Source organism: Akanthomyces muscarius, chromosome 1, assembly GCF_028009165.1.
Source record: "Akanthomyces muscarius strain Ve6 chromosome 1, whole genome shotgun sequence".
NCBI classification, from domain to species: Eukaryota; Fungi; Ascomycota; class Sordariomycetes; order Hypocreales; family Cordycipitaceae; genus Akanthomyces; species Akanthomyces muscarius.
Window position 1 is genome coordinate 4,964,082 of NC_079241.1, and position 21,290 is coordinate 4,985,371.

The 21,290-nt window shown below is 55.9% G+C and overlaps 9 protein-coding genes across 9 annotated transcripts; 4 read left to right on the top strand and 5 right to left on the bottom strand.

Annotated features, from left to right (window-relative positions):
* Positions 1 to 434: 434 nt before the first annotated feature.
* LMH87_006677 (uncharacterized protein) lies at positions 435 to 1,446 on the top strand (the record flags this gene model as incomplete). Its single annotated transcript, XM_056204603.1, has 2 exons — positions 435 to 926; positions 1,009 to 1,446. 2 exons carry the CDS (start codon positions 435 to 437, stop codon positions 1,444 to 1,446), a joined length of 930 nt encoding a protein of 309 aa, XP_056059943.1.
* Positions 1,447 to 2,563: 1,117 nt separating this feature from the next.
* On the bottom strand, positions 2,564 to 4,360 carry LMH87_006678 (uncharacterized protein; the record flags this gene model as incomplete). The annotated part of the gene is made up of 1 exon (XM_056204604.1): positions 2,564 to 4,360. The coding sequence occupies one exon, from the start codon at positions 4,358 to 4,360 to the stop codon at positions 2,564 to 2,566; it is 1,797 nt and encodes a 598-aa protein (XP_056059944.1).
* A 616-nt stretch (positions 4,361 to 4,976) lies between these two features.
* LMH87_006679 (uncharacterized protein) lies at positions 4,977 to 5,894 on the top strand (the record flags this gene model as incomplete). The annotated part of the gene is made up of 1 exon (XM_056204605.1): positions 4,977 to 5,894. One exon carries the CDS (start codon positions 4,977 to 4,979, stop codon positions 5,892 to 5,894), a length of 918 nt encoding a protein of 305 aa, XP_056059945.1.
* Positions 5,895 to 6,523: 629 nt separating this feature from the next.
* LMH87_006680 (uncharacterized protein) lies at positions 6,524 to 8,340 on the top strand (the record flags this gene model as incomplete). Its single annotated transcript, XM_056204606.1, has 4 exons — positions 6,524 to 6,637; positions 6,707 to 6,838; positions 6,909 to 7,837; positions 7,908 to 8,340. 4 exons carry the CDS (start codon positions 6,524 to 6,526, stop codon positions 8,338 to 8,340), a joined length of 1,608 nt encoding a protein of 535 aa, XP_056059946.1.
* Positions 8,341 to 8,411: 71 nt separating this feature from the next.
* On the bottom strand, positions 8,412 to 10,070 carry LMH87_006681 (uncharacterized protein; the record flags this gene model as incomplete). Its single annotated transcript, XM_056204608.1, has 1 exon — positions 8,412 to 10,070. The coding sequence occupies one exon, from the start codon at positions 10,068 to 10,070 to the stop codon at positions 8,412 to 8,414; it is 1,659 nt and encodes a 552-aa protein (XP_056059947.1).
* A 441-nt stretch (positions 10,071 to 10,511) lies between these two features.
* LMH87_006682 (uncharacterized protein) lies at positions 10,512 to 12,695 on the bottom strand (the record flags this gene model as incomplete). Its single annotated transcript, XM_056204609.1, has 3 exons — positions 10,512 to 10,556; positions 10,619 to 12,448; positions 12,582 to 12,695. 3 exons carry the CDS (start codon positions 12,693 to 12,695, stop codon positions 10,512 to 10,514), a joined length of 1,989 nt encoding a protein of 662 aa, XP_056059948.1.
* Positions 12,696 to 13,645: 950 nt separating this feature from the next.
* LMH87_006683 (uncharacterized protein) lies at positions 13,646 to 14,566 on the bottom strand (the record flags this gene model as incomplete). The annotated part of the gene is made up of 5 exons (XM_056204610.1): positions 13,646 to 13,993; positions 14,059 to 14,250; positions 14,310 to 14,336; positions 14,410 to 14,429; positions 14,491 to 14,566. 5 exons carry the CDS (start codon positions 14,564 to 14,566, stop codon positions 13,646 to 13,648), a joined length of 663 nt encoding a protein of 220 aa, XP_056059949.1.
* Positions 14,567 to 15,493: 927 nt separating this feature from the next.
* LMH87_006684 (uncharacterized protein) lies at positions 15,494 to 16,669 on the bottom strand (the record flags this gene model as incomplete). Its single annotated transcript, XM_056204611.1, has 1 exon — positions 15,494 to 16,669. The coding sequence occupies one exon, from the start codon at positions 16,667 to 16,669 to the stop codon at positions 15,494 to 15,496; it is 1,176 nt and encodes a 391-aa protein (XP_056059950.1).
* A 1,917-nt stretch (positions 16,670 to 18,586) lies between these two features.
* LMH87_006685 (uncharacterized protein) lies at positions 18,587 to 20,840 on the top strand (the record flags this gene model as incomplete). The annotated part of the gene is made up of 3 exons (XM_056204612.1): positions 18,587 to 18,812; positions 18,885 to 20,605; positions 20,670 to 20,840. 3 exons carry the CDS (start codon positions 18,587 to 18,589, stop codon positions 20,838 to 20,840), a joined length of 2,118 nt encoding a protein of 705 aa, XP_056059951.1.
* Between the last annotated feature and the right edge of the window lie 450 nt (positions 20,841 to 21,290).

A 21,290-nucleotide genomic window follows, 5' to 3' on the forward strand; every position in this document is an offset into this window, starting at 1 on the left:
CAACTCGAAGTGAAGTTTGGACAGCCATCCCGAGAGAAGACGACATAGGTGACCGGCAAATATATTTGCGATGATAGAACTTGATCAATCGCTGGAATGGCGAAGCATAAACTCGACTCGAGCATTTGCTGTGAGGCGACAGCGACGCTGGCACGGAGGAGAGAGTACACCCAACGTTTTTCCAGTGGCATTTACCCGCACATGGTAGTTTTCGCATACCGCAAGGGAGCTTCAGTAAATGAATTAGTATCAATTAAACTCCCAAATTCAGCATGCCAATTGAGCTACACGGTTCCTTGATACGTATAAGTCTGTACAGTGCACAGTACAGTGTGGATACAATCCGCACTCTTACCTAGATTCCATATTTACCAACACCAACTTCTGCTCCAGCGCATGAGTAGACCAGTCATTAACCCGCCTGGACACTTACAATGGGCTGGCTGCCGTCAATATTCGGAGGGGGTAGCTCCAGCGACCCCATTAGCAAGCTAGACCCCAAGCTCCGCGAGTTTCTAGACAAGGAATCGCCAGTCAAATACAACAAGTCGAAAGCACAGCCGGCAGCGTCATCCTCTGCGACACCACCCACGACGCAAGATGCTGCACCTCCCGTGACCGACAGCACAAATAACACGGTGCCCTCCGAAAGTCTATATCAGGATGGCCGCTACGCACATCTGTGGAAGAACTACCGGCCGCTCGCGCAAATCGAGGAGGAGACCACGACGGAGCAGGAAAAGCTCGTAAAGATTCTCGATGGGTACAAGGAGCGCAAGCAGGCGATTGGCATCGCGGCCATGGAGAACTGCGCCGTTCAACAAGAGGAATGGATCAACTGCATGAAAAATGGGAGCTGGGCCGACCAACTACAAATGTGCCGCCACCAAGTACACCGGTACGAGCGCTGCTATACTATGCAATCGGTACGACCTCTCCCCGCTTCTGCTGCTAACCGCACAGTGCTTCAAGAACACCCAACTAACAAAGTGCTCCTTTTTCTTGTAGCGATTTCTTCGTGCGCTAGGATACGGCTCGGTGATGGACCGCTCCCCGCAGGTCGAGGAGGACATTCAGATGCACGCCGACAAGCTCTTCAACCGCATGCTGGACCACGAAAAGGCCGTCGCCAAGGCCAAGGAGGAGGGCCGGCCGGTGCCCGTGTTCGACTCGGTCGTGCCCAAGCCGTCGGCGCAGCTGCCCAGGCCCAACGAGGAGGTCGAGAAGACGTGGCGCGACAGCCTGGCCAAGCTGCCCGAGGACGAGCGCGCGGCCGAGGAGGCGGCGCTGCGCGCCGACTACCAGACAAAGGAGGACGTGGCCAAGAACATCAAGGAGCTCAGGGACGCCACAAAGAAGGAGAGGGACGCCCGCCAGGCGGCGGGCGAGGCGACCCTGACGGACACGCTGTCTGCGCTGTGGGGTGGCGGCAAGGGAAGCAAGTAAAGTGGCTGACAGGGCAGACCAAGGGGCCGTCGCAACGAGCAGTGCCTTTTTGGAAGTTGGCTGTAGATTACATGTACATTATAAATATCGTACCGATGAGCGATATGAACTTACTTCGATAATAAATGAAATAGTGTGTCCTACTTGTCCGTAATGAACACAGGAACTGGCCAAGGCGTGGGACTTTTTATGGCCAATATCATGACATTAATTAAGTAACTATTTTTCATGAAATATCATCGGGTCTTGTGGTCTAGTTGGTTATGGCACCTCGTTAACACCGAGAAGGTCCCCGGTTCGAGCCCGGGCAGGACCTGATATTTTTGCTCTCTAGAGCGATTCCAATTTTTTTTTTGCCTCCCGTATCTTTCTCTTCTTTTTGCCTAGAAATGATCCAGTACTCCGTATACACTATCAATTTATATTTTGTTTGCAGACTGGTGGTTTTGTTATTTTGCTGTTTAGGATGTGCGTAAACTTCCACACCCAGCAATCGAACCACGGAAGTGCGTTCTGAGGCGCCGTCAACGCAGTCGTGCGACACTCGCTACTTCGCCCCCACGAGAACGGCAAAGGACAAAACGAAAGACAAAAACTGACATAAAAAAATGCAACATTTTATCTTGTTCATGCTTAAAATTGTGATAGGAAAGGCAAACTGCTGGTATGAACGTCCTCGATCTCTACCTATCGTCCGCTACCCTACATGCAACTACAGCTCACAGTGGAATAACGCTACGAAGACAAGATGTGGCGAGTGAAACGAAGAGCCAAGACCATGGAAAATTGAAATGAATTCATGTACATGACATGAAAATATTTCAGATACATGGCATCAGAGAGCCCGCCATCATTCAATATAGGAACAAGGTATACAAGGGTGAGCAGAGGGCATTGCTGCAGACCCTTGGAAAATACATGTATATGTATCAAGCGTTCCGTTTGGAGTTGAGCACAACATGTCACGGGAGAAGAAACACCGAGCAAAGACTCCGAAAAAAAAAGGTGCTCCGCGGAGAATGAACGATCATATTGCGTGCCCCCCCAAATGTCTATACTCCAAAAAAAAAAGGAACCAATATCCTGCGCCGTGATGCATGTTATGTATGATGGTATCTTATTGTCGAGACAGACGAGCGGCCTTGAAGCGACTGATGTGCTCGCCCCGGCCCTCGGCTTCCTCGAGCGACTGGACGTGCACCTCCCTCTCCTTGGCAAACCCTTGGCCATCGCGCCGTATGAAGCGGCTGCGCAGACGATGGTGCTCCTCGGCGACACCCATGTGGACCATGTTGTCGTCGAGTTTGCTGGGGTCTGCGGGCCGCGCCACGCTGCCCTTTTCAACGAGGGTGTCGGCAATCGTCTTGCCCTCGGGGCCGGTGGGGACCGGCCTCTCCTCCTGCTCCTCGTGCTGCGAGAGAAAGGACGAGGGCACGTCAAAGGGACCCTTGGGAATGCTCGGGGTTTCTGTCGGTGCGCTGGCGGCCTCCTTGGCCTTCTTGAACCGTGATGGCCGCTGCTTCGACGGAGCGGTCACGGCCGCGGGCGTGGAGGCAGGCTTTCGCTCGACGATGAGCTCACTCATGGGCTCAACAATATCTGTGCTGTCCGCTTTGGTTTCGGCGGGAGTAGAGCTTGGCTGCTCAGCTTCCTGGGCAATGTCGAGCTCGTTGGCGAAGCGGACGCCCTTTTTAGGCTCGTTCTTCGCGGAACTCTTGTCCTTGACGATGGATTTTGTAGGCACAGCTGAAGAAGAGGCTGATGATGGCGTGGGCTTAGACTGAATGCGTATGCGACCGATTCCCTCACCGTCGTCATCGTCAGAGTCCTTCTCTTCCGCTTCCTCCTCTAGTTTTTGCGTAAAGCGAGACTTGACACCGAGCTTGGTCTCCAGCTCCAGCATTCGTCTTTGGTACTTGTCAGTAATCATGCGGCCTGTGAAACGGCCGTATTTATCTTCCTCTTCGTCGTCGTCATCGTCCATATCAATCTCATCGGCGTCTAGCCATTCGTCATCGTCAAAATCATCATCGTCTTCATCGTCCTCCTCAAGGTTGAGTTCAGCCACAACCGCGCCCATCTCACCCATACTATACTTTAGCATCTGTTGGCGGAGGGCTGCCTCGTCGGGATCCTCGTCAGGGATAGCTGCAGGCTGACTGCTTATTTTTTCTTGTTCTTTGGCGGTCTTCATGATGCCGTCCACCCGCTTCGCCATCCGTGAGACTGGAGGCGTCGCGTTTTGAGCTGGCTCTGACCCGGTGGGTAGCGCTATCGACTCCTTGACTTTCTTGCCGGGCTCATTCTTGGCGAGACTGGTGGTCTTTACATCTTGTTGTGGTTTTGAAGACGAGGGCTCTAGTGACGGAGCATCAATGCCAGCCTTCTCAAGAGCTGCCTTGACGCGCGGCAACGCGTCGCCGGGTCGGTTCAGGCGAAATGACAAAACATTGCCGTCCTCGTCCAACTCCTCAACGATTTCCGTAATAGGAGGGCCATTTTCGTCGACGGCACCCTGCTCATTGGACGCCTCGGCATCGAGAATCTCAAGTTCCGCTTTTTCCAACTGCGTTTGCAAGCTGCGCACGTTTTGGCTGACATAGTCTATGCGGCGATCCAGAATGTTGATGACTTGGTCGCGGGAGCGCTGCTGTTGGCCGAAAATCTCACCAAGCTCCTTAGCGACCAGAAGCTCGCCATCGAAACCAGCACGAACCCGCCGCAGCTCCTCCACGGAAGGAGCCACGGCAAGAGCCTGCACTTCTTCCTTGAGAGCCTCGTACTCTGCGTCCCACGTCTGCCAGTGCTGCAGGGTCTTGCGTTGCTCCTCGACCTTGTCCTTGAGACGCGCGATATGGCTATCCATATCGGCAAGCGTCTCGTGGATGGGAGGCGCGTGCGAAACCGCCGGCATGGTGTGCGAAAGGGACGAATGAATGTCGAGGTGTGAGACAGAGGCTCAAGTAGAGGAAAGAAAATTATGCATTGCAAGCCAGGCCTGGTGGGGGCGATTTTGGGTGTCGCGAAAAGCGGATCAAAGTACTTTCAGACAGGCGAGGCAGCGCAGTAACTACCAGCTTGTTGGCCCGAGCAGTACAATTCCTGTACAGCGATTGTGAAGATGGGAATACCATCAACCTACAGAAAGTAGAGATCAGAAAATCTCACAATGTCCTTGGCGAAGTGCTGACAAGTTGTTCCATTTCACTCACATTTTAGGCTGCAGACTTCACGGCTTGGCTTTTCAGCTGCCCCCACGCCCATCATCAGGCTAAGACGAGGGCTGGTGCTTATAAGAAGATCGAATCGCCAATCTTCTCGTACCCCCTCCTCTCTTCATCTGCCGAAACATACAACGCTTGCAGAATCTCTCCAAGATGGAAGCGACCACGGAAACACGTACAGTAGAGGCAAAATGCTACTGCGGTGGCGTCCACTTCACCCTCGACATCCCAGTCGCAGACTTTCCCCTCAAAACATATCTATGCCACTGCAGCATATGCCGTTATAATACGGGAACTCTGGCAAACATGCACGCCACTCTCAGCGAGGGTGTTGAACCGAAATGGATTGCGCCGTCCAGCGCTGATAGTCTGGTGTCGTACCGGATACCCAATGTTGGCTATACTCCACAGTCGTGCTCGACTTGCGGCTGTCATGTTGGCGGAGTTGGACATGATGATGGACTATGGACGCTTGCAACGGTGATTTTGAAGGAACACGACCGCGGCCTTGTAAACATCGCGTTGCACGCCTTCAGCAAATCCGCCGGAGATGATGGACTGGCCGGCATCTTCACACATGTCCAAGGTAAAGCTATAGGCGCCTGGAACCCCAAGGACGACCAGCCCAACGCAGTGGTTGTGAAGCCCAAGCTTGAAGTTGGAGCTGATGGGCAGGAGAGACTCCGGGCTCAGTGTCATTGCGGAGGTGTCTCCTTCACCATTCCTCGGCCATCGACAGAAATGGCAGAGCATGCTTACGCCAAGCATTTTGTGTCGCCGCTCGACTCGACGAAATGGTATGGCACACTCGACCTTTGCGACGACTGCAGGCTCATCAACGGAAATCCTGTGGCGTCTTGGATTTTTGTGCCTACCAATGCCATCGAGCCCGCTGTCGGCGAGGACCTCGAGCTCGGCACCATCAAAACGTACTCTTCGTCAGAGGGTGTGACGCGCGCCTTCTGCTCCGTCTGCAGCGCGACCGTCTTCTTTCTGCAGCACAGCCGCCGCTTCAACGGAGTGCCTGTAGTCGACATCTCGACTGGGCTTCTCAGAGCGCCGGAGGGAGCCATGGCTGAGAACTGGATCACCTGGCGGACGAGATGCTCTTTTGAGGGCAATGGACTTGCATTTGACAAGGACATGGCCGAAGGAATAATTGAAGGAATGAAGAAATGGACTGCGGAGAGAAACAATGGAGAGATCCTGACAGGCGAGATTTGAAGCTTGAGAGAATGACGCGGCGATTTGCTGCCTCGATGTAAATGCGCCTGAATGAAGATGAGCGAAGGTGTTTGGTGTTGTGACTGTTGGCGGGCAGCAGGGGACTTGTCTTTAAAAAAGAAAAAAAGGAGAATTTGCATCTTGTGACATTTGCTCCAAATAGTATCAATAGTCGATATTCCAATTCCACGATAAACCGATTATTTGGCCATCGTCCATCTGTGTTACCACTGGCGCCAGTCGCTGTAAAGCTGTTACGTAGCGAATGTTCCACTTGGAGCATGGCGCCTGCGGAAAAAAGTGACGAGGTTGCTGAGGAGAGGGCTAAGAGGCAATCTCAGAACGAGTCATTATTTTCCTATTTATTTATTGATTGCTTTATTCGTTTTGGTTTCTGTATCGAAAAGCCGCATCGACTCGCCGGACAACTCTGTCTTGACCCAACGCCCTTGCTGCAGTGCAGCGCAGTTTTCCATTTCCAGGGCCCGTCACAGCGCCAATCCCGCTAACGTTACCTTACCATCCACCCGTTTGAAGCCGCTGCTGCAGCTTCAACCTCTCTTCATTAATAACAAGCCCGCACTCCAACAGCTGCAGGCGCGCGCAAGCAAGCAAAAAGCCCTGCTTCGATGCAGAATGTATCAAGGCGACCATTTTCTTTCGAAGCCAGGCTCCTCTCTGCCCTGCGATCGCAGGCTTTGCGCACAATGGCGACCTCTCCCACCACCACCAGATCATACAATGTGAGTCAACTTTTCTTTACCGGCATGTGCGCCAGAGACTCTCACAGGATCCTAACACACGCTTGGCAGGATGCGATTGACGCACTGAATACGCTGCAGACGCCCTATGAAGTAATAGAAGCCCGACGCAAGGCTGGTGTCAAGCCCGACGCCGCTTCCATCAAGGAGATGCGCACATATCTCAACCGCATAGGCTACTCAGTACGGCGCACCCCATCTCTCTCTCTCACACTTCCCGCGCCATGTTCCAGCTCACTCACACGGCCGACAGACGTCCGATCTAGACCGCCTCAACATAATACACGTAGCAGGCACCAAGGGCAAAGGCAGCACCTGCGCCTTTGTCGACTCCATCCTCGCCGAGTACCGCCAGAAGCGCAGCACCCCCAGCAAGTCCGGGCTCTTCATCTCGCCGCACCTCATTGCTGTGCGCGAGCGCATCCGCATCAACTCGGCGCCCATATCTGAGGCGCTCTTTGCCCGGTACTTTTTCGAAGTCTGGGACCGTCTCGAATCCTCCACGCTGCAGCAGCCCGATGGTGACGACGGCAGCAGCTCCCCCCAGGTCCCGCTCGGCAGCAAGCCCATCTACGGGCGCTACCTCACGCTCGTCAGCTGGCACGCCTTTTTGCAGGAAAGCGTTGACGTGGCCGTGTACGAGACGGGCGTCGGCGGCGAGTTTGACGCGACCAACCTGGTCCCCCGCCCGCTGGCGTCGGGCATCAGCACGCTCGGCATCGACCACGTCTACGTCCTCGGCGATACCGTCGCCAAGATTGCGTGGCACAAGGCTGGCATCATGAAGACGGGCAGCCCGGCCTTTACCGTCGAGCAGTTCCCCGAAGCGGCCGACGTCTTGCGCGCCCGCGCCGCGGACAAGCACGTGGCGCTGACGGAGCTGCCCGTCGACCCGCGCCTCGAGGGCGTCCGCATCAAGCCCATGGCCACGTTTCAGAAGCGCAACGCCTCGCTGGCGATTGCCTTGGCGGAGACGGCGCTGGACAAGCTCGGCGCCGAGACAGGGGCAAGAAACGACAAGAGCCTGCCGCAGGAGTTCGTCGATGGCCTGGAAAAGACGAGCTTCCGCGGCCGCTGCGAGGTCAAGGCCGAAGATGGGATTACATGGCACGTAGACGGTGCGCACACGGCAGACAGCCTGAAAGTGTCTGCCAAGTGGTTCGCGAGCGAGACAGAAAACAGGTAATGGCCTAGCCAACACCCGCCTCCCCTCATGTAGTCGACGCCCCTATACTGACATTGTGCCATCTAGCATCGGTCCGCGCGTCCTCATCTTCAACCAGCAGGGCCGCGCCGAAGCCGTCGACTTTCTCGCGTCCATCCACGCCGCCAACAGGAAACCCTCGCCGTCGTCGTCCTCGGAAGCGCAGTCCTTTGACCACGCCATCTTCTGCACAAACGTCACGTACGCAGCGACGGGCTACAAGCGCGACTTTGTCAACCGCCAGGTCGACCCCAAGGACATTGCCGGCATGACAGCCCAGCGGCGCTTCGCCGAGGAGTGGGCGCGGCTCGACCCCAACGCTAACGTCCACGTCATCCCCACGATCCAGGAAGCGCTCGACAGCGCGCGCCGCCTCGGCGAGGGCCTGCCCGGGGGGAGCGCAGTTCAGGCGTACGTCACGGGCAGCCTGCACCTTGTGGGCGGTGCGCTGGGGATCCTGGAGCAGGCGGATGCGCTGTAAAACGTGGGGCATTGGGAATATTGGAGAATATATGTTCGGGAAGAATAGCGTTATTCATTTACGTGTACATGTCACAATAGACTGTCGGGTTCGATGGCCCGCATGATACCTCCGACGAGATGTAAACTCCCAGTGACCAGCACCTTTTGCTTCTTGCCGAGTCCACCCGTCGCCGCCGCCGCCGCCGACGTCTTTCTCACTTCTGCCACGGCACTCTGGACATTATCAAAGATACTCGCCCGACATTCCGGCACAAGCGTCCCCATGGCCTCTGCGAGAGCATTCTGCACGCTCAAATCGCCGCCGTGGTCCGACGCCGTCTGCTCATTCCTCGTAAACAGCGCTCGCGCAAAGACATTCCTGCCCTTTGTCGCTGCCGCTACACTGTCAATGAGATACCCCAGAAGCTTTGGCGCATCGCGCTCTTGCTGGTTGAATATCAAGGTCACTGACTCATCCTCGGACACGCTCTGCGCCAGCCACTTGGCCACCTCTACGATGCTGTCTCGCGTATGCGCGCCATCCAGCATCCACTCCACGCCATGCTGCTCATCGTGGATAATCTCGCAGCGTCCTCGCAGCGTCGCTTCGCGCAGTCCCTGCACCATGTCCGCGGAGAGATGCGCCAGCGCCTCTGCCGTCGAGGCTGTCTCGTCCCGGATCCCGAGGTGCTGCTGCACGGCCAGCACAGCGAGCGCCTGGTTGCGCTTCTGAAAGTCCCCGCGCAGCGCGCTCTCCACCCCAGGCCAGGCATCTACCGCCGCCTCGTCCACCTCGACGAACCTCGCGCCACGCCCCGCAGCCCTCTGCCGCAGAACCTGCATGACCGCGGGCTCCCTCTCCAAGCCCAGCGTGAAGCCCGTCACGCCGGGCTTCAGGATGCCCGCTTTGTGCCACGCAATCTTCTCCACGGTGTCGCCCAGCATAGCGACGTGGTCGATGCCGAGCTGCGACACCACGGCGGCCGAGACCGCCTCGGGGGGCAGCACGTTGGTCGCGTCGTGCTCGCCGCCGATGCCGCACTCCATGACAACGTCCCGCACGCCGCGCTGCAGGAAAATGTGCCAGGCCAGAATCGTCAGGAAGCGAAAGTAAAACGGCTTCGACGAGGCGCCCTCGGCCACTGCGCGCGGCTGGCCCTCGGCCACGGCCGCCGCCGTGAAGCGCTCCCACAGCTGCCAAAACGCCTCGGCAAACACCGCCTGGCTCACCGGCGCGCCGTCAATCGCGATGCGCTCCCGCGGGCTGACGAGGTGCGGGCTCATGTACGTACCCACAGGCCGTTGCTGGTCATCATTTCGTTGGCACGCCGTGCGCAGGAGCGACGTCGCAAAGGCGCAGACGGAGCCCTTGCCCTTGGTCCCCGCGACGTGAATGTGCCGCATGGCGGCGAGGTCGCGCGGCGTGTATCCGGCTCGGCGGAGCCACGCGAGCATCTCGGGAATCGCCTGCGCGTTGAGATCTTGGGGAGGAGATGGGGGAGATGACGCTGGGGCACTGGTGTCCTGCTGCCGCGGCTTCTCAAAGAGCGTGGTGATGGTGCGGTTCGAGGCCAGCAGGTTGAGCTTGGCGAGGGCGGCGTCGTAGCTGCGCGCGCTTGTGGCGGCGGATGAGCTCATTCTGGACGGAAGATGAACTCTCGGTAAAGATGTAGCTGTGACACTGTGAGATGGTGCAGCGCGGAGGCAGCTGATGCGATGCTGCATGAGGCGGCTGCACCTCAAGTTCATTCTTTGGGCAGCCTACGTGGGCAATGGTTCCTCACTGTCGCCCCCGCTAAATTGACATGTAATCGAAAAAGTACGGCGTGTAGCTTTGTTCTGTCTTTTTTGTGTGGCGCTCCAAGCCTGGTGGCCGCAACTGCTGTGGATGATAGAGACAAAGAAGTGCTAGGCATCCGTCGATGTTTGGTTCTGCGGGTCTTGGATCTGGCGCCGCCAGTTCAACGACAATCAATAATTCAGTGGCCAGCCACATACCAATTGCAGCCCAGATGTTGAAACGTCGCCTGTCAAATCATGCCATATCACATTACATAACTTAATACGAACTTTCAAGACGGTCTATTGATATATCTAATACACAGGCTACATGCCTCCTAGACGCATCTCCCTGGAAACCAATGTACACCACAAAGAAAAAAGACGTATTGTTTTAAATGCCTACCGTTTTTAGTCTACGCGCAAGCTCTGCAGACGAGCTTCCGTAGCAATCACCTAGTAAAACAAAAATATTAGTCAAGTTCAGCACCATGTTGCGACCAAGTCTGCCAACTTACATCAAGAGCTTGTTGCACCTCAAGCACCTTGCGAACCTCTCCCAGCCAGTCACGGCTAAGAGTTTTGGCCCAGCCCTCGAGGCCGTTCATCTCACGGGCCGCGGCATCCAGATCACCCTCCTCGAGGAAGGTCTGCGTGCGGGTCAGGATGCTCTCAACATCGTTGCCCTCGGCCAGGCCCTGCTTCTTGAACATGAGGTGGCTCAGAACCCAGCTGGAAGCGTGGCTCGCGACACCAGCGTCATCGGGCAGCAGGGAAGCCTTGCGGACCTCGCCAGCTACGCGACGGAAGCGGTCGATGAGATATGAGGGGGAGGAGACACCCTTCTGGTAGGCAGAGGGGTTGATGGAGGAGATGGCGGCGTCAACGACATCGTCGTTGGCGGCAATCTCCTTGAGGGCGACGAGCTCCTTGATGAAGGGCTTGGGGTGGGTAGCACCCTCAAGGCTAGCGCGGACGGCCTCAACAGCAACATGAAGCTGCTGAGTCTTCAGGTTAGTGTCAAGAACGCTGTTCCAGCCAACGGTCAGCTTCTCGAGGTCAGCCACAGCCGAGGTAAGTTCGTTGAGCTTGCTCAAGCGACCGTCGCGCTCAGCCTCGACACGGTTCTGGACCTCCTTGACAAACTCCTTCTTCAGTGCGACAGCCTGCTCCAGAAGCTTGGTCTGGAGCTTCTCCTCGTTCAGCTTTTGCTCGCGCTCGAGCAGGAGCTTGGCACGCTGCTCGTATGTGTCGCGAACCTTGTTCATTTCCTCTTCAAATTCGGAGCGCCATGAGGCTTCTTGCTGGACCATGGTGTTCTCGACTCTCTTTACAAGCTCAGTGGCGGCCTTGTCAAACTCGGCAATCGTAGACTTGACCTCGCCGGCAGCCTTCTTCTCGACACCAGTCTTGAGAGCCTTCAGCTTGTCGCCAACCTCACCGACCTCACGCTTCGCCTTGGAGATGGTAGTGGAGTATTTGCCGTGGGCATTGTCAGCATTGATGACGAGGATGAGGTCGTTGAGCATGCGGACAAGGTCTTGGACAATGGGCTCCTTGGCATCAGGAAGGCTCATCAGATCGATGGGCTCCAGGGGAGGGAAGCGGGAGGGTTCATTGACCTCGGGGGTCTTGAAGTCCTTGGATTCTTTGCTGGCGGCGGGAGCAGGAGCAGATTGGGTCTCGACAGGCTTGGCCGCTGCGGGCGCCGGCTCCTTCTTCACAACCTCATCCGACTTGGCGGCCGGCTTGTTGCGCGACGTGGAGGCAGAGCTGGATTGGCGACCGACAGGCTCGCCGCTATCAGCAACTCGCCACGAAGCACCACTCTGAGCAGGAATGCGCACCTGCTCACTGGAGCTCGGGGCCGAGCGCACAGAGCCTGCGCGGTGGGCATCGGGGAACTTCTTCTGGAATTCCAACTCCTCGAGGTACAGAACGGCCTGCTCGCCAAAGGGCACAAATTCGGTGAAGATGTCGTGGAAGGTATCGTTGATGCGCGAGTACCAAACACCGCCGGCGAAGCCGACGACGCCGAGGAGGATCAGAGACGCAACGAAGCGGCGGAGACGAGCCATGAAGCCCTTCTTCTTGGGAGGCGGAGGAGGCGGAGGGGGCGGAGGAGTCGACTTGTTACCGCCAGCGACTTGCGAGGCGGCGGACGCAACGGCGGCAGCCTTGTCGGCGATATCCTGGGGCACGGGAGGAGGTGTCAGAGGGACCTCATCAAGACCGACCTTCTTCTCGATGGTCTCCTCGGCGGGTGTAGGGGCACGTTCGGAGCTCTTGATCTCGGAGGTCGGGAGGACGGGGGGCCTAGGAATAACGGGGTGGTCGGCATAATATCTCTGCCATCTTTGTTAGCACCTTAGGTCGAATTGAATTGGCTGAGTTGCAGAATCGGAACAGAGTACGCCGTCGTGGGCCTGATTAGCCGGCGGTCGTCGGGTTACTGGCGGCGGAGGAGAGGGCGAAGCTCACGTTTTGAAGCAGAACCGAGCGTCGCGACGCGGCGGCGGCCCATTGGCGCCCGGCAACAGCCGCAACGGGCTGGCCGCTGAGCAGCCTGGTTGACCGGAGCGATGATCGCAACATTGGAAGATGCAATGACCAACAGCGGGAGGGTGTGGTTGAAGAGCGAGGTGCTGCTATGCTTCCGGGTTGCTGCGCTGTGGACAAAAACGCTCAGGGCAAAAGTCCGGCTAAGAGCTTGGATCGCGCTAAGGCCGACTGGGCTGGGGCGCCGCGGCAGGAACCGGGAGTGACGACACATGCAAGCCAGCGGCGCGACAACGTCACGACGAGGGCAAAAAATGTCATGGCCAAGGTGGCCGGATTCCAAAACTGGGAGGCTATGAAACAGCCCCTTTTCTTCTTAAGATTTGATCATGTTGCTGTCTTGGTCTTCCACGCCTGGCTTGTCGTCATTGCGGCTTATCGTCATTGGATCACAAGCTGGTCAGAAGTTGGTACTAGCTATGATCGCTTCAGCATCGCGCAGCTGACCAACAATACTCTGCTGGTCACGGTAAACATAGAATGTCCAGTAGCAGGAGCAGACTGTTCAAACACATCACAGTGCAAAAATAGGCATCCAATCTCATATTCTATGCATTAAGACCTGACGGTACAAACTGACGTGCGTACTTTGAGACGGCTTGACCACCAGTCCAATATATCACTCCACTGGCCTTGTAGCAAACAGTCCGCCGAGGGCTATCGATGACAATAGCATTTAGCAAAGCAAAAGGTGCAAACCAGGTTAGCCACCAGGAAAACAACGTCGATATTAAGATAAACCAAGAAAAAGAAATCATCATCCGAATTCCAGTCAAAAACCCAGAACTCCAAGAAATATACTGCGCAAGCCCGAGGCCAAGGAGACGAAAAGAAAAAAAGAGTAATAAAAAGGCATGTGCCAGATCTTCACGACATTAGTCTACTTGGGGCAGGAGGGCCGCAATCCGCTGCCCAGTGGCGCAGCCGCCTGCTGGCCCAATACATATTCCACTGCAAAATCTCGCAACTCGAAACGATAAGGCACTCTAACAGCTGCAAGGACCGGCAGCATTGGTGTTTGAGCCCTCGGGAGCCAGGCTGACGCCTGGGCGCTGACCAGCGCGGGCATGTCTGGGACCAGCTTGGTCGAGGGGAAGCTTCTTGGCGATGGCGGTAAAGAGGTCGGGGACATTCTCGGCAGTCTTGGCCGAGGTCTCGAAAAAGAGAAGACCAGCCTCCTTTGCGTAGGCTTCGGCGTCGGCGGCAGGGATGGCGCGCTTGTCGGGCTGCTCAGTGACGAGATCGAGCTTGTTACCAGCAAGGGCGATGATGATGTTTTCATTTGCTTGGCGCTGGAGTTCCTTGACCCAAGCTTTGGCCTTGTCGAGAGACGACTGCATAGCGCAGCTGGTTAGCCAGAATTCTGAAATGACCGAAGGGCAAAGGAGCGAAGACGTACAGATTGTGTAATGTCGTAGACAACGACGGCGCAGTTGGCATTGCGGTAGTACATGGGGGCCAGGGACTTGTAGCGCTCCTGACCGGCGGTATCCCAGATTTCAAACTTGACAGTGGTGGTCTCGTCGAGGGAGATGGTCTGAGTGAGGAACGCAGCGCCGATGGTGGATTCGCGGAAAGAGTCGAATTGGTCCTACGGAAAGGTCAGCGGTTGCCGAGAGGAAAGCAGACAGCCTGTGACTGGTGGCTTACCTTGACAAATCTCAGAACGATGGAACTCTAAAATCCTGCCATGTTAGTCTGGGGACTTGGAGGTACAAGGCTCAAATTTCTTGATGGGATGAAGTCGCACCTTGCCGACAGCGGACTCTCCTACAGACCGTAGTGGTTAGCACGTAGAGCTCCAGGAGAGGGTTCTTCCATCAAAATTTACCGAGCAGAACTAGCTTAAACTGAGCAAAGCGGTTGTTGGAGCCGGCGCGGGCGCCGGGAGGTCCTCGGGAGGCCATTATGGTTGCTGTTGAGGATGGGTACGCGAGAGAGCGACGTTGAAGGCCTCGTTAGAATGGCCCGAACAGTAAAGGGATGAAGTCGTGGGAAGCGTCGGATGAAGTGGAAATCGAGGTGCGAACAGACGGAAATCGGTACGGACGCGCTCAGAGGTGGACGCAGTGGTAGATGAGGCCGTCAGGAGGGGTGGTGGTTGAGAGTTGACAGTGGGACGTTGCGAGTGCTGAGCGTCGGTGGATGAGGTCGGTGGTTCGGTCGTCAAGAGGCACACGTCAGGCTGGGCTGGGAGGCGATTGGTGGCGGTGGCTACGGAAGCAGCTGGTAAAGTGGGCGAGCGTTGGGCGAGTGGCCAGCCACCTGCGGGAGCAGGGACCTTTCAGTGGTGATACAGTGGTCGTCGATGACTTCCAGCGCTTTGAGGTGCCTGAAGCTTTGGTACCTACCGTGCTGCCAAAACACCCTATTAGCGCCTCGATACTTGGGTCAGCTGATGGACATCAATGATGCGTGTCTCTTTACAATGGTCCCCTGTGTTCTAGAATATTTTTAGGAACACGAATTTACCACTTTTAAGCCATCGCCTGAACCAATTTCAAATGTTTTTTCTTCCATTGTCAACCAAGCCTGTGATTAAGCCTGTGATGACGAGGCGTCCAGGCAGACGCTCAAGCAGCCCCACTTCCCAGCGCAAGGCCGCCGACTGTGGCTGGTGGGCTGCGCCGCTGTCGACAACTAGGTACTGGTATCACAGTGGCTGTGGCCGGTGACAACACATGACCAGCAATACATGTGTCAATCAGGAGCGTGCTTGGACGTGTAAAGTCAGTTCTATTAATCTCTAATTCTCTAACAAGTGCAAATGCAAAACTCCATTCTCCTGGCCATGTTTTATCATATCAATGCATGCTTTTCCTTTCACAATTTCCTCAAAGCTTAATCTCGGTTCGTAGAGGAGCAAGGCCAGCCTTGACAGCCTGCTCACTGAAAGGGTAGTCAATGTAGCCCGTCGTCGCCTTGGGGAGGTAGAATGTCTTTCTGTTGTACTCGGTAAAGGGAATTTGGTTCTTGATGCGGAACACCAGATCGGGGTTGGAGATGAACGGACGGCCATACCCAACAATGACATCCCATTCGGCGTATTCCTGGTCGACGGCGGGAGCCGCGCCCTCGAGGTCATAGGCGCCAGTGACGATGACGGGGCTGAAGTTGTCCCACTTGCGGAGGAAGTACTTGAGAGACTTTTCACCATTGGCAAAGGGGTCGACCTTGTGAGGTCCGATGAAGAGGAGGACGGGGTCGCCGCGAGGCTCGACGAGCGACAGGTACGCGAGCTTGTGGCCGCGGGCCTTGATCTGGTCCAGGATGTAGTCGGTCTGCTCCCAGGTGTTGGAGGAGACGGCGTCCTGGAAGCTGGCAAATGGGCTGAGACGCAGGGCGGTGCGGTCGGCGCCAATCTCTTCGCTGACAGCCTTGACAATCTCGAGCAGGAAGCGGGCGCGGTTCTCAACAGAGCCACCCCACTTGTCGGTGCGGTCGTTGACGCTGTCGCGGGTGAACTGGTCAATCAGGTAGCCGTGGGCGCCGTGGATCTCGACGCCGTCGCCGCCGGCGTCGACGACGTTGCGGGCGGCCTTGCGGAAGTCGTCAATGATGGCCAGGATCTCCTCCTCGGTCAGCGGCTCGGGGGCGACGTCGCGGCCGGGCATGATCTTGTTGGAGCTGGAGCTGTACTTGAAGCCGCGGCTGCCCACGTATTTGGCGTCGACGGCCCGGCCCTGGTGCCAGATTTGCTGGTAGACGAAGCTGCCCTTGGCGTGGACGACGTCGTAGACCTTCTTCCAGGCCTTGGACTGGGCAGCGCTGTGCACGCCGGGCAGGTTGGCCTGGCCCTCGGAGGCGGGGGAGATGCCGGTGGCCTCGGTGACGAGCAACGTGCCGGGGACGGAGGCGCGCTCGGCGTAGTACTGGGTCATGATGTCGGTAGCGACGTGGTCGTCGTCGTTGCGGAAGCGGGTCAACGGCGCAAGGGCAATGCGCTGGGAGATTTTGGTGCGGCCAACCTGGAGAGGCTGCCACAGTTTAGAGGAGGCGGAAGCAGTCATGGTGTATAAGAGGTGTAGAGAGTCTAAAAAGGATCAGGAAGGCGCTGGGCACTGTGTGAGGATTGGTTGATGAGGGTGATCATGGCAATGAGGGGGCCGACGAGGGCTTTTATACTAATCGAAGATAGATAAAAGATATTGCAGTGGATCTCGGATTGAGCTTGTGTTTTGGCGTTCAAGTTGCAAATTTGAAAGTGAATTATTAATTAGCTCGAGTGTCGTGCTTGCGACATGGTGTGGTGTGGGTTTCGATGGTGGGTTCTAGAGGGAACGGACTTTGAGCTAGCTATCGGAATGAAAAAAAAAAAAAACGATGGCAAGATATTATGGGGAAATCTGTTGCCGAGTTATGGGCCGAGATTATAAATGATGGTTTGTTGGCGCGAGACGGACTGATATGTCATGCAGATTGGCTATCCAAGCTTCTGCTCTTGTGTTCTAGTTCCGAGACTCCTGGGCGCACGTAGCGGTAGAATGCCACCAGCCAGACCGTTTGGTTCAACTTGGAATTGGCGCCCCGGAGCAGCGCGTTGCTACACAGAGTGGGAGCATGAATGCGCTCTCGACCTTGCAAAAGCGTTAATGATATCCGTAGACACGGCGAGACTGTCTTGCGCCAGGGACCGGCACGTCCAACGAAGGCCTTGATGTAATATGTATACATATGGATTTAGCCCGGTAGTTGCTCAGGCTCGCTCGAGTTCTGTATCTTTCTAATGCTTCCTCTGTCTTGTTTGCAATTCAGCTAGCAGCACAGAGTGTGGAGGCAGATACCGTGTAATTTACTTGGAAAGGCACAAACCAGAGTATTGATTTACCATGGCGAGTCTTGATTTGTATTTTTCATGCGTGGAAATGCCGAGGTTTTCCCCCTCTGTTGATATCAGTACACATGGCTAAGCAGGTTCTTGACCGACGGGTTTTGACTAGCTCCGCGGCCAAGTTGATTACTTGGCTGGCTGACAAATGGTACGTAGATGGAGGAATCTCGGTGTTCAAGCGCACGATGAGCAAGCAACATATACAAATTATTGTACATCTCTGCCTACAAAACCTGATTGCTGCTAATAAGAGATGATGAAGAGAGCATATTCCTGACGGGGAGAATCTATTTATTGTATCTAGGCAATGCGCAGAGGATTGCCAGCGCGGCGCCTGCATTGTACGCCCGTCTACCGGGCAATGGCGGGGTGCCTGTGTAGTGGCATGTGTACTGGTAACCACGTTAGTAGGTAGGTACGGATACAGTGTAAACAATGGTAGCCGTACCTCACTGAGTCCTTGCTAATCACTTGCTTGGCAATCAAGTCTGCCAGTGATGCACTGCTCGCTCTGCGCTGGCACTGTACAGGACGGTCGACATGGGCCATTGTGGCCGCAATGCCTCATCCTGTGTCACTTTTCTTTATCCCAGTCTTCATAATGATCGAATATTTGTTGCCGTTGCTGCAATACTTTGCCGTTAGCCTTGCCTACTGTGCCTACGCCATCACAAGCCGCCGCCCGCCATGTGCTTTCAGTGGCTGTCAGCGATCCTTGGGGCCCGTTCAGCGCTACACTTGCTGCAAGCCAGCGAACCGTTCCTCGGCTACGCCCCTTTAGGCTACCGCCACAGCGCTGTGACGTTGATGCGCCGAATCAGAAGCACCTTTTGCGCCTCGAGTGCTGCCGGTGGCCGGGTAGCTACAGCCTACTACCTAGGTACCTACCGTCCCTACAGCGCCCAGCCTGCGCCACGACCGACCTCAGCTTCGCCTCGTTGGCCTCAACTTCCTCCGACCCGCCGTCCCGCCATCCCGCTCCTCGGCAGAATTTCTTGAGCTTGCCTTGTGCTCCTGCATCGTTCACCCTCGATCGAGGCGCATCTACTGCTGCTCCTGAATACTCGAATCGCCTCCCGCACGCTCGCCGGACACCATGGCGCCCATCACTGGCCCCTTGTTCCCCTACCGCGACATCAACCTGCGTGTTAGCAACGATGCCTACACCTTCACCTCGCCCTCCTCGCCCAATGCCCCGGCATTGGTCCTCGACCGCCCTACCGGTGATGTCAGCTTGACCGAGCCTTCTCTGCAGTCCACCAAGCGCGCTACTCGCGTCTCCAGCATTGCCGGTATTCTCGGTGTCATTCAGCTCAAGCTCGGTCCGTCACCCAGCTTCCCCAGACAGCCTCGTCTGCTTCCCTCTTTGCTGACAATCCGTTTTTTACCTCTAGATAAATATGTCGTCATCATCAACAAGACCAAGCCTGTCGGCCGCCTCAAGGGCCAGATGACCTACAAGGTCCTCGCGGCCGAGATCCTGCCCATGCGCGAACGCCAGATCCACGATCCCGACGAAGATACCTTTGTTCGCCTGCTCGATACCTTCCTCAAGAAAGCACCACTCTACTTTTCCTACTCGCTCGATCTTACGAATTCCTTCCAAAGACAGTCACAGGCCGACACCACCAAGCCCCTCTGGATGCGCGCCGACGACCGCTTCTTCTACAACAAGTTCCTCCAGTCGGATCTCATCGACTTCCGCAACCTCGGCTCCCGCGCCCAGCCCGGTACCCAGTCTGGCATCGACCCCTTCATCTTACCCTGCATGTTTGGCATGTTTGAGATGAAGCAAACGAAATTCAAGGGCACTCCTCTGAGCCTCACACTCATCTCCCGCCGATCAAGACACCGTGGTGGTACTCGATTCTTCACCCGTGGTGTTGACGACGAAGGCCATGTCGCCAACTACAACGAGACGGAGCAAGTCGTTATTTTCAACGAGGCCAGCACCGGAATGGGCGGCTTCGCTGGCAGTACTGATATGCAGAGCGGCAAGCTTGGCGGCACCGACGGCAAGGAGATGCAAATCATGTCGTACGTCCAAACTCGAGGCAGTGTTCCTACATACTGGTCCGAGATCAATAGCTTGCGGTACACACCCAAGCTGCAGGTTCGCGGCACCGAGGCTGCTACCGGCCCCGCGGCCCGCCATTTTGATGAGCAGATCCGCATCTACGGGGACAACTTCCTCATCAACTTGGTCAACTCCAAGGGCCGCGAGCGCAGCGTTAAAGAATCATATGAAAAGATGTGCGAGACGCTGTCTAGAGCGGGGAGCGTCGGAGATGTGACCAATGAAAAGTTTAGCATCACCCCCAGCAGCGGCAGCCGCAACCAGTTTGACAAGATTCATTACGTCTACTTTGACTTTCATACCGAGACCAAAGGTATGAGAATGGACAAGGCTTACAATCTCGTCACACGTATGAACCAAGAGCTCGAGACGCAGTCATACTTCCGCGGCGTGGACATGCCGGGTGGGCTTGACGACAAGCTCGAGGCACGCAGCCTGCAGACCAGCGTCATGCGCACCAACTGCATGGATTGCCTCGACCGCACCAACGTTGTCCAGAGCATGTTTGCTCGCGCCGTCCTCGACCGAATCTTTAGCGAATTCGGCCTCATGCCCCGCGGCGCCTCCTTTCGCGACCAGGACCCCGACTTTGAGTTCCTCTTCCGCAATTTATGGGCCGACAATGCCGATACCGTCTCTGGTTCCTACTCGGGCACGGGGGCCATGAAGACGGACGTTACCCGCACAGGAAAGCGCACCAAGCTCGGTGCCCTGCAGGATGGCCGCATCGGCATAACTCGTTATTTCCTCAACAACTTTCTCGACGGTCCCCGCCAGGACAGCTTCGATCTTTTCCTGGGTGCCTATCAGCCTGGCAAGTCTGGCATGGGTCTTGGCCGCATCTTCGTCGATAGACGCCCCATCCTGATCCAGTCGATCCCCTACCTGCTCGCCTTTAGCACCTTTATCGTCCTGATTGGCATCTTCACCAAGCGCGAACCCGATGCCAAGCTCTTGCCCATGCGCATCTTTATTCTCTTCTGGACTGCCGTTGCAGCCTGGTGTATGCACTTTATCCTCGGACACGGCATGCTCTACGTACGTTTCGTGCCTGCTTTTTTGCTGTTTTCTCGTACTTCCCGTACTAACATGCTTGCTTTAGGTCAACTGGCCCACGCTCAACCCGCGCCCATTTGCAACGGATGGCTACAACGAGCACTACTCCAAAGCGCGCAAGGACGCCGTGCTGGGCAGCTTTGTGGCCCGCCACGAGCGCGGTCTCAGCACGGCACGCTTCCTCAGTGCCGAAGAGGGCAAAAAGAGAATCGAGTAAGCGAGCAAAGGAGTGCAGGAAAATGGGCAAAGACAATATACAATTCCTTTTGTCGTTTAAATGTTTGCGATCGTTGAGCTTTTTCTTATCTTTGTTTTAATTACATGAACCGGCCTAGGGAGGTCCCCTCAATAACCAAGTGAAAAGAGTTTTCACTACTGGGCCAATAAGTACTTTTGTCAAATTATTTTCCAACCTCATGACGCTGTTCGTCTTATCCCAAGTGACTGCCGATTCTGGTTGCTGTTACTTGCCGCAGACCCAGACAGAGATGGGACTTCTGTAGCGAGGACTTGTCCACAACAAACTCAACTTGACGTTTGGTTAAAAACAAAAAGAAATCATAGCATTATGCAGAGTGTACATTAATCGCCCACTGGCTTGGAGTATATATATAGACACACGTATGCAGCCGTTCCTATTTGTTCTAACAAGAAAACAAAGTACAGA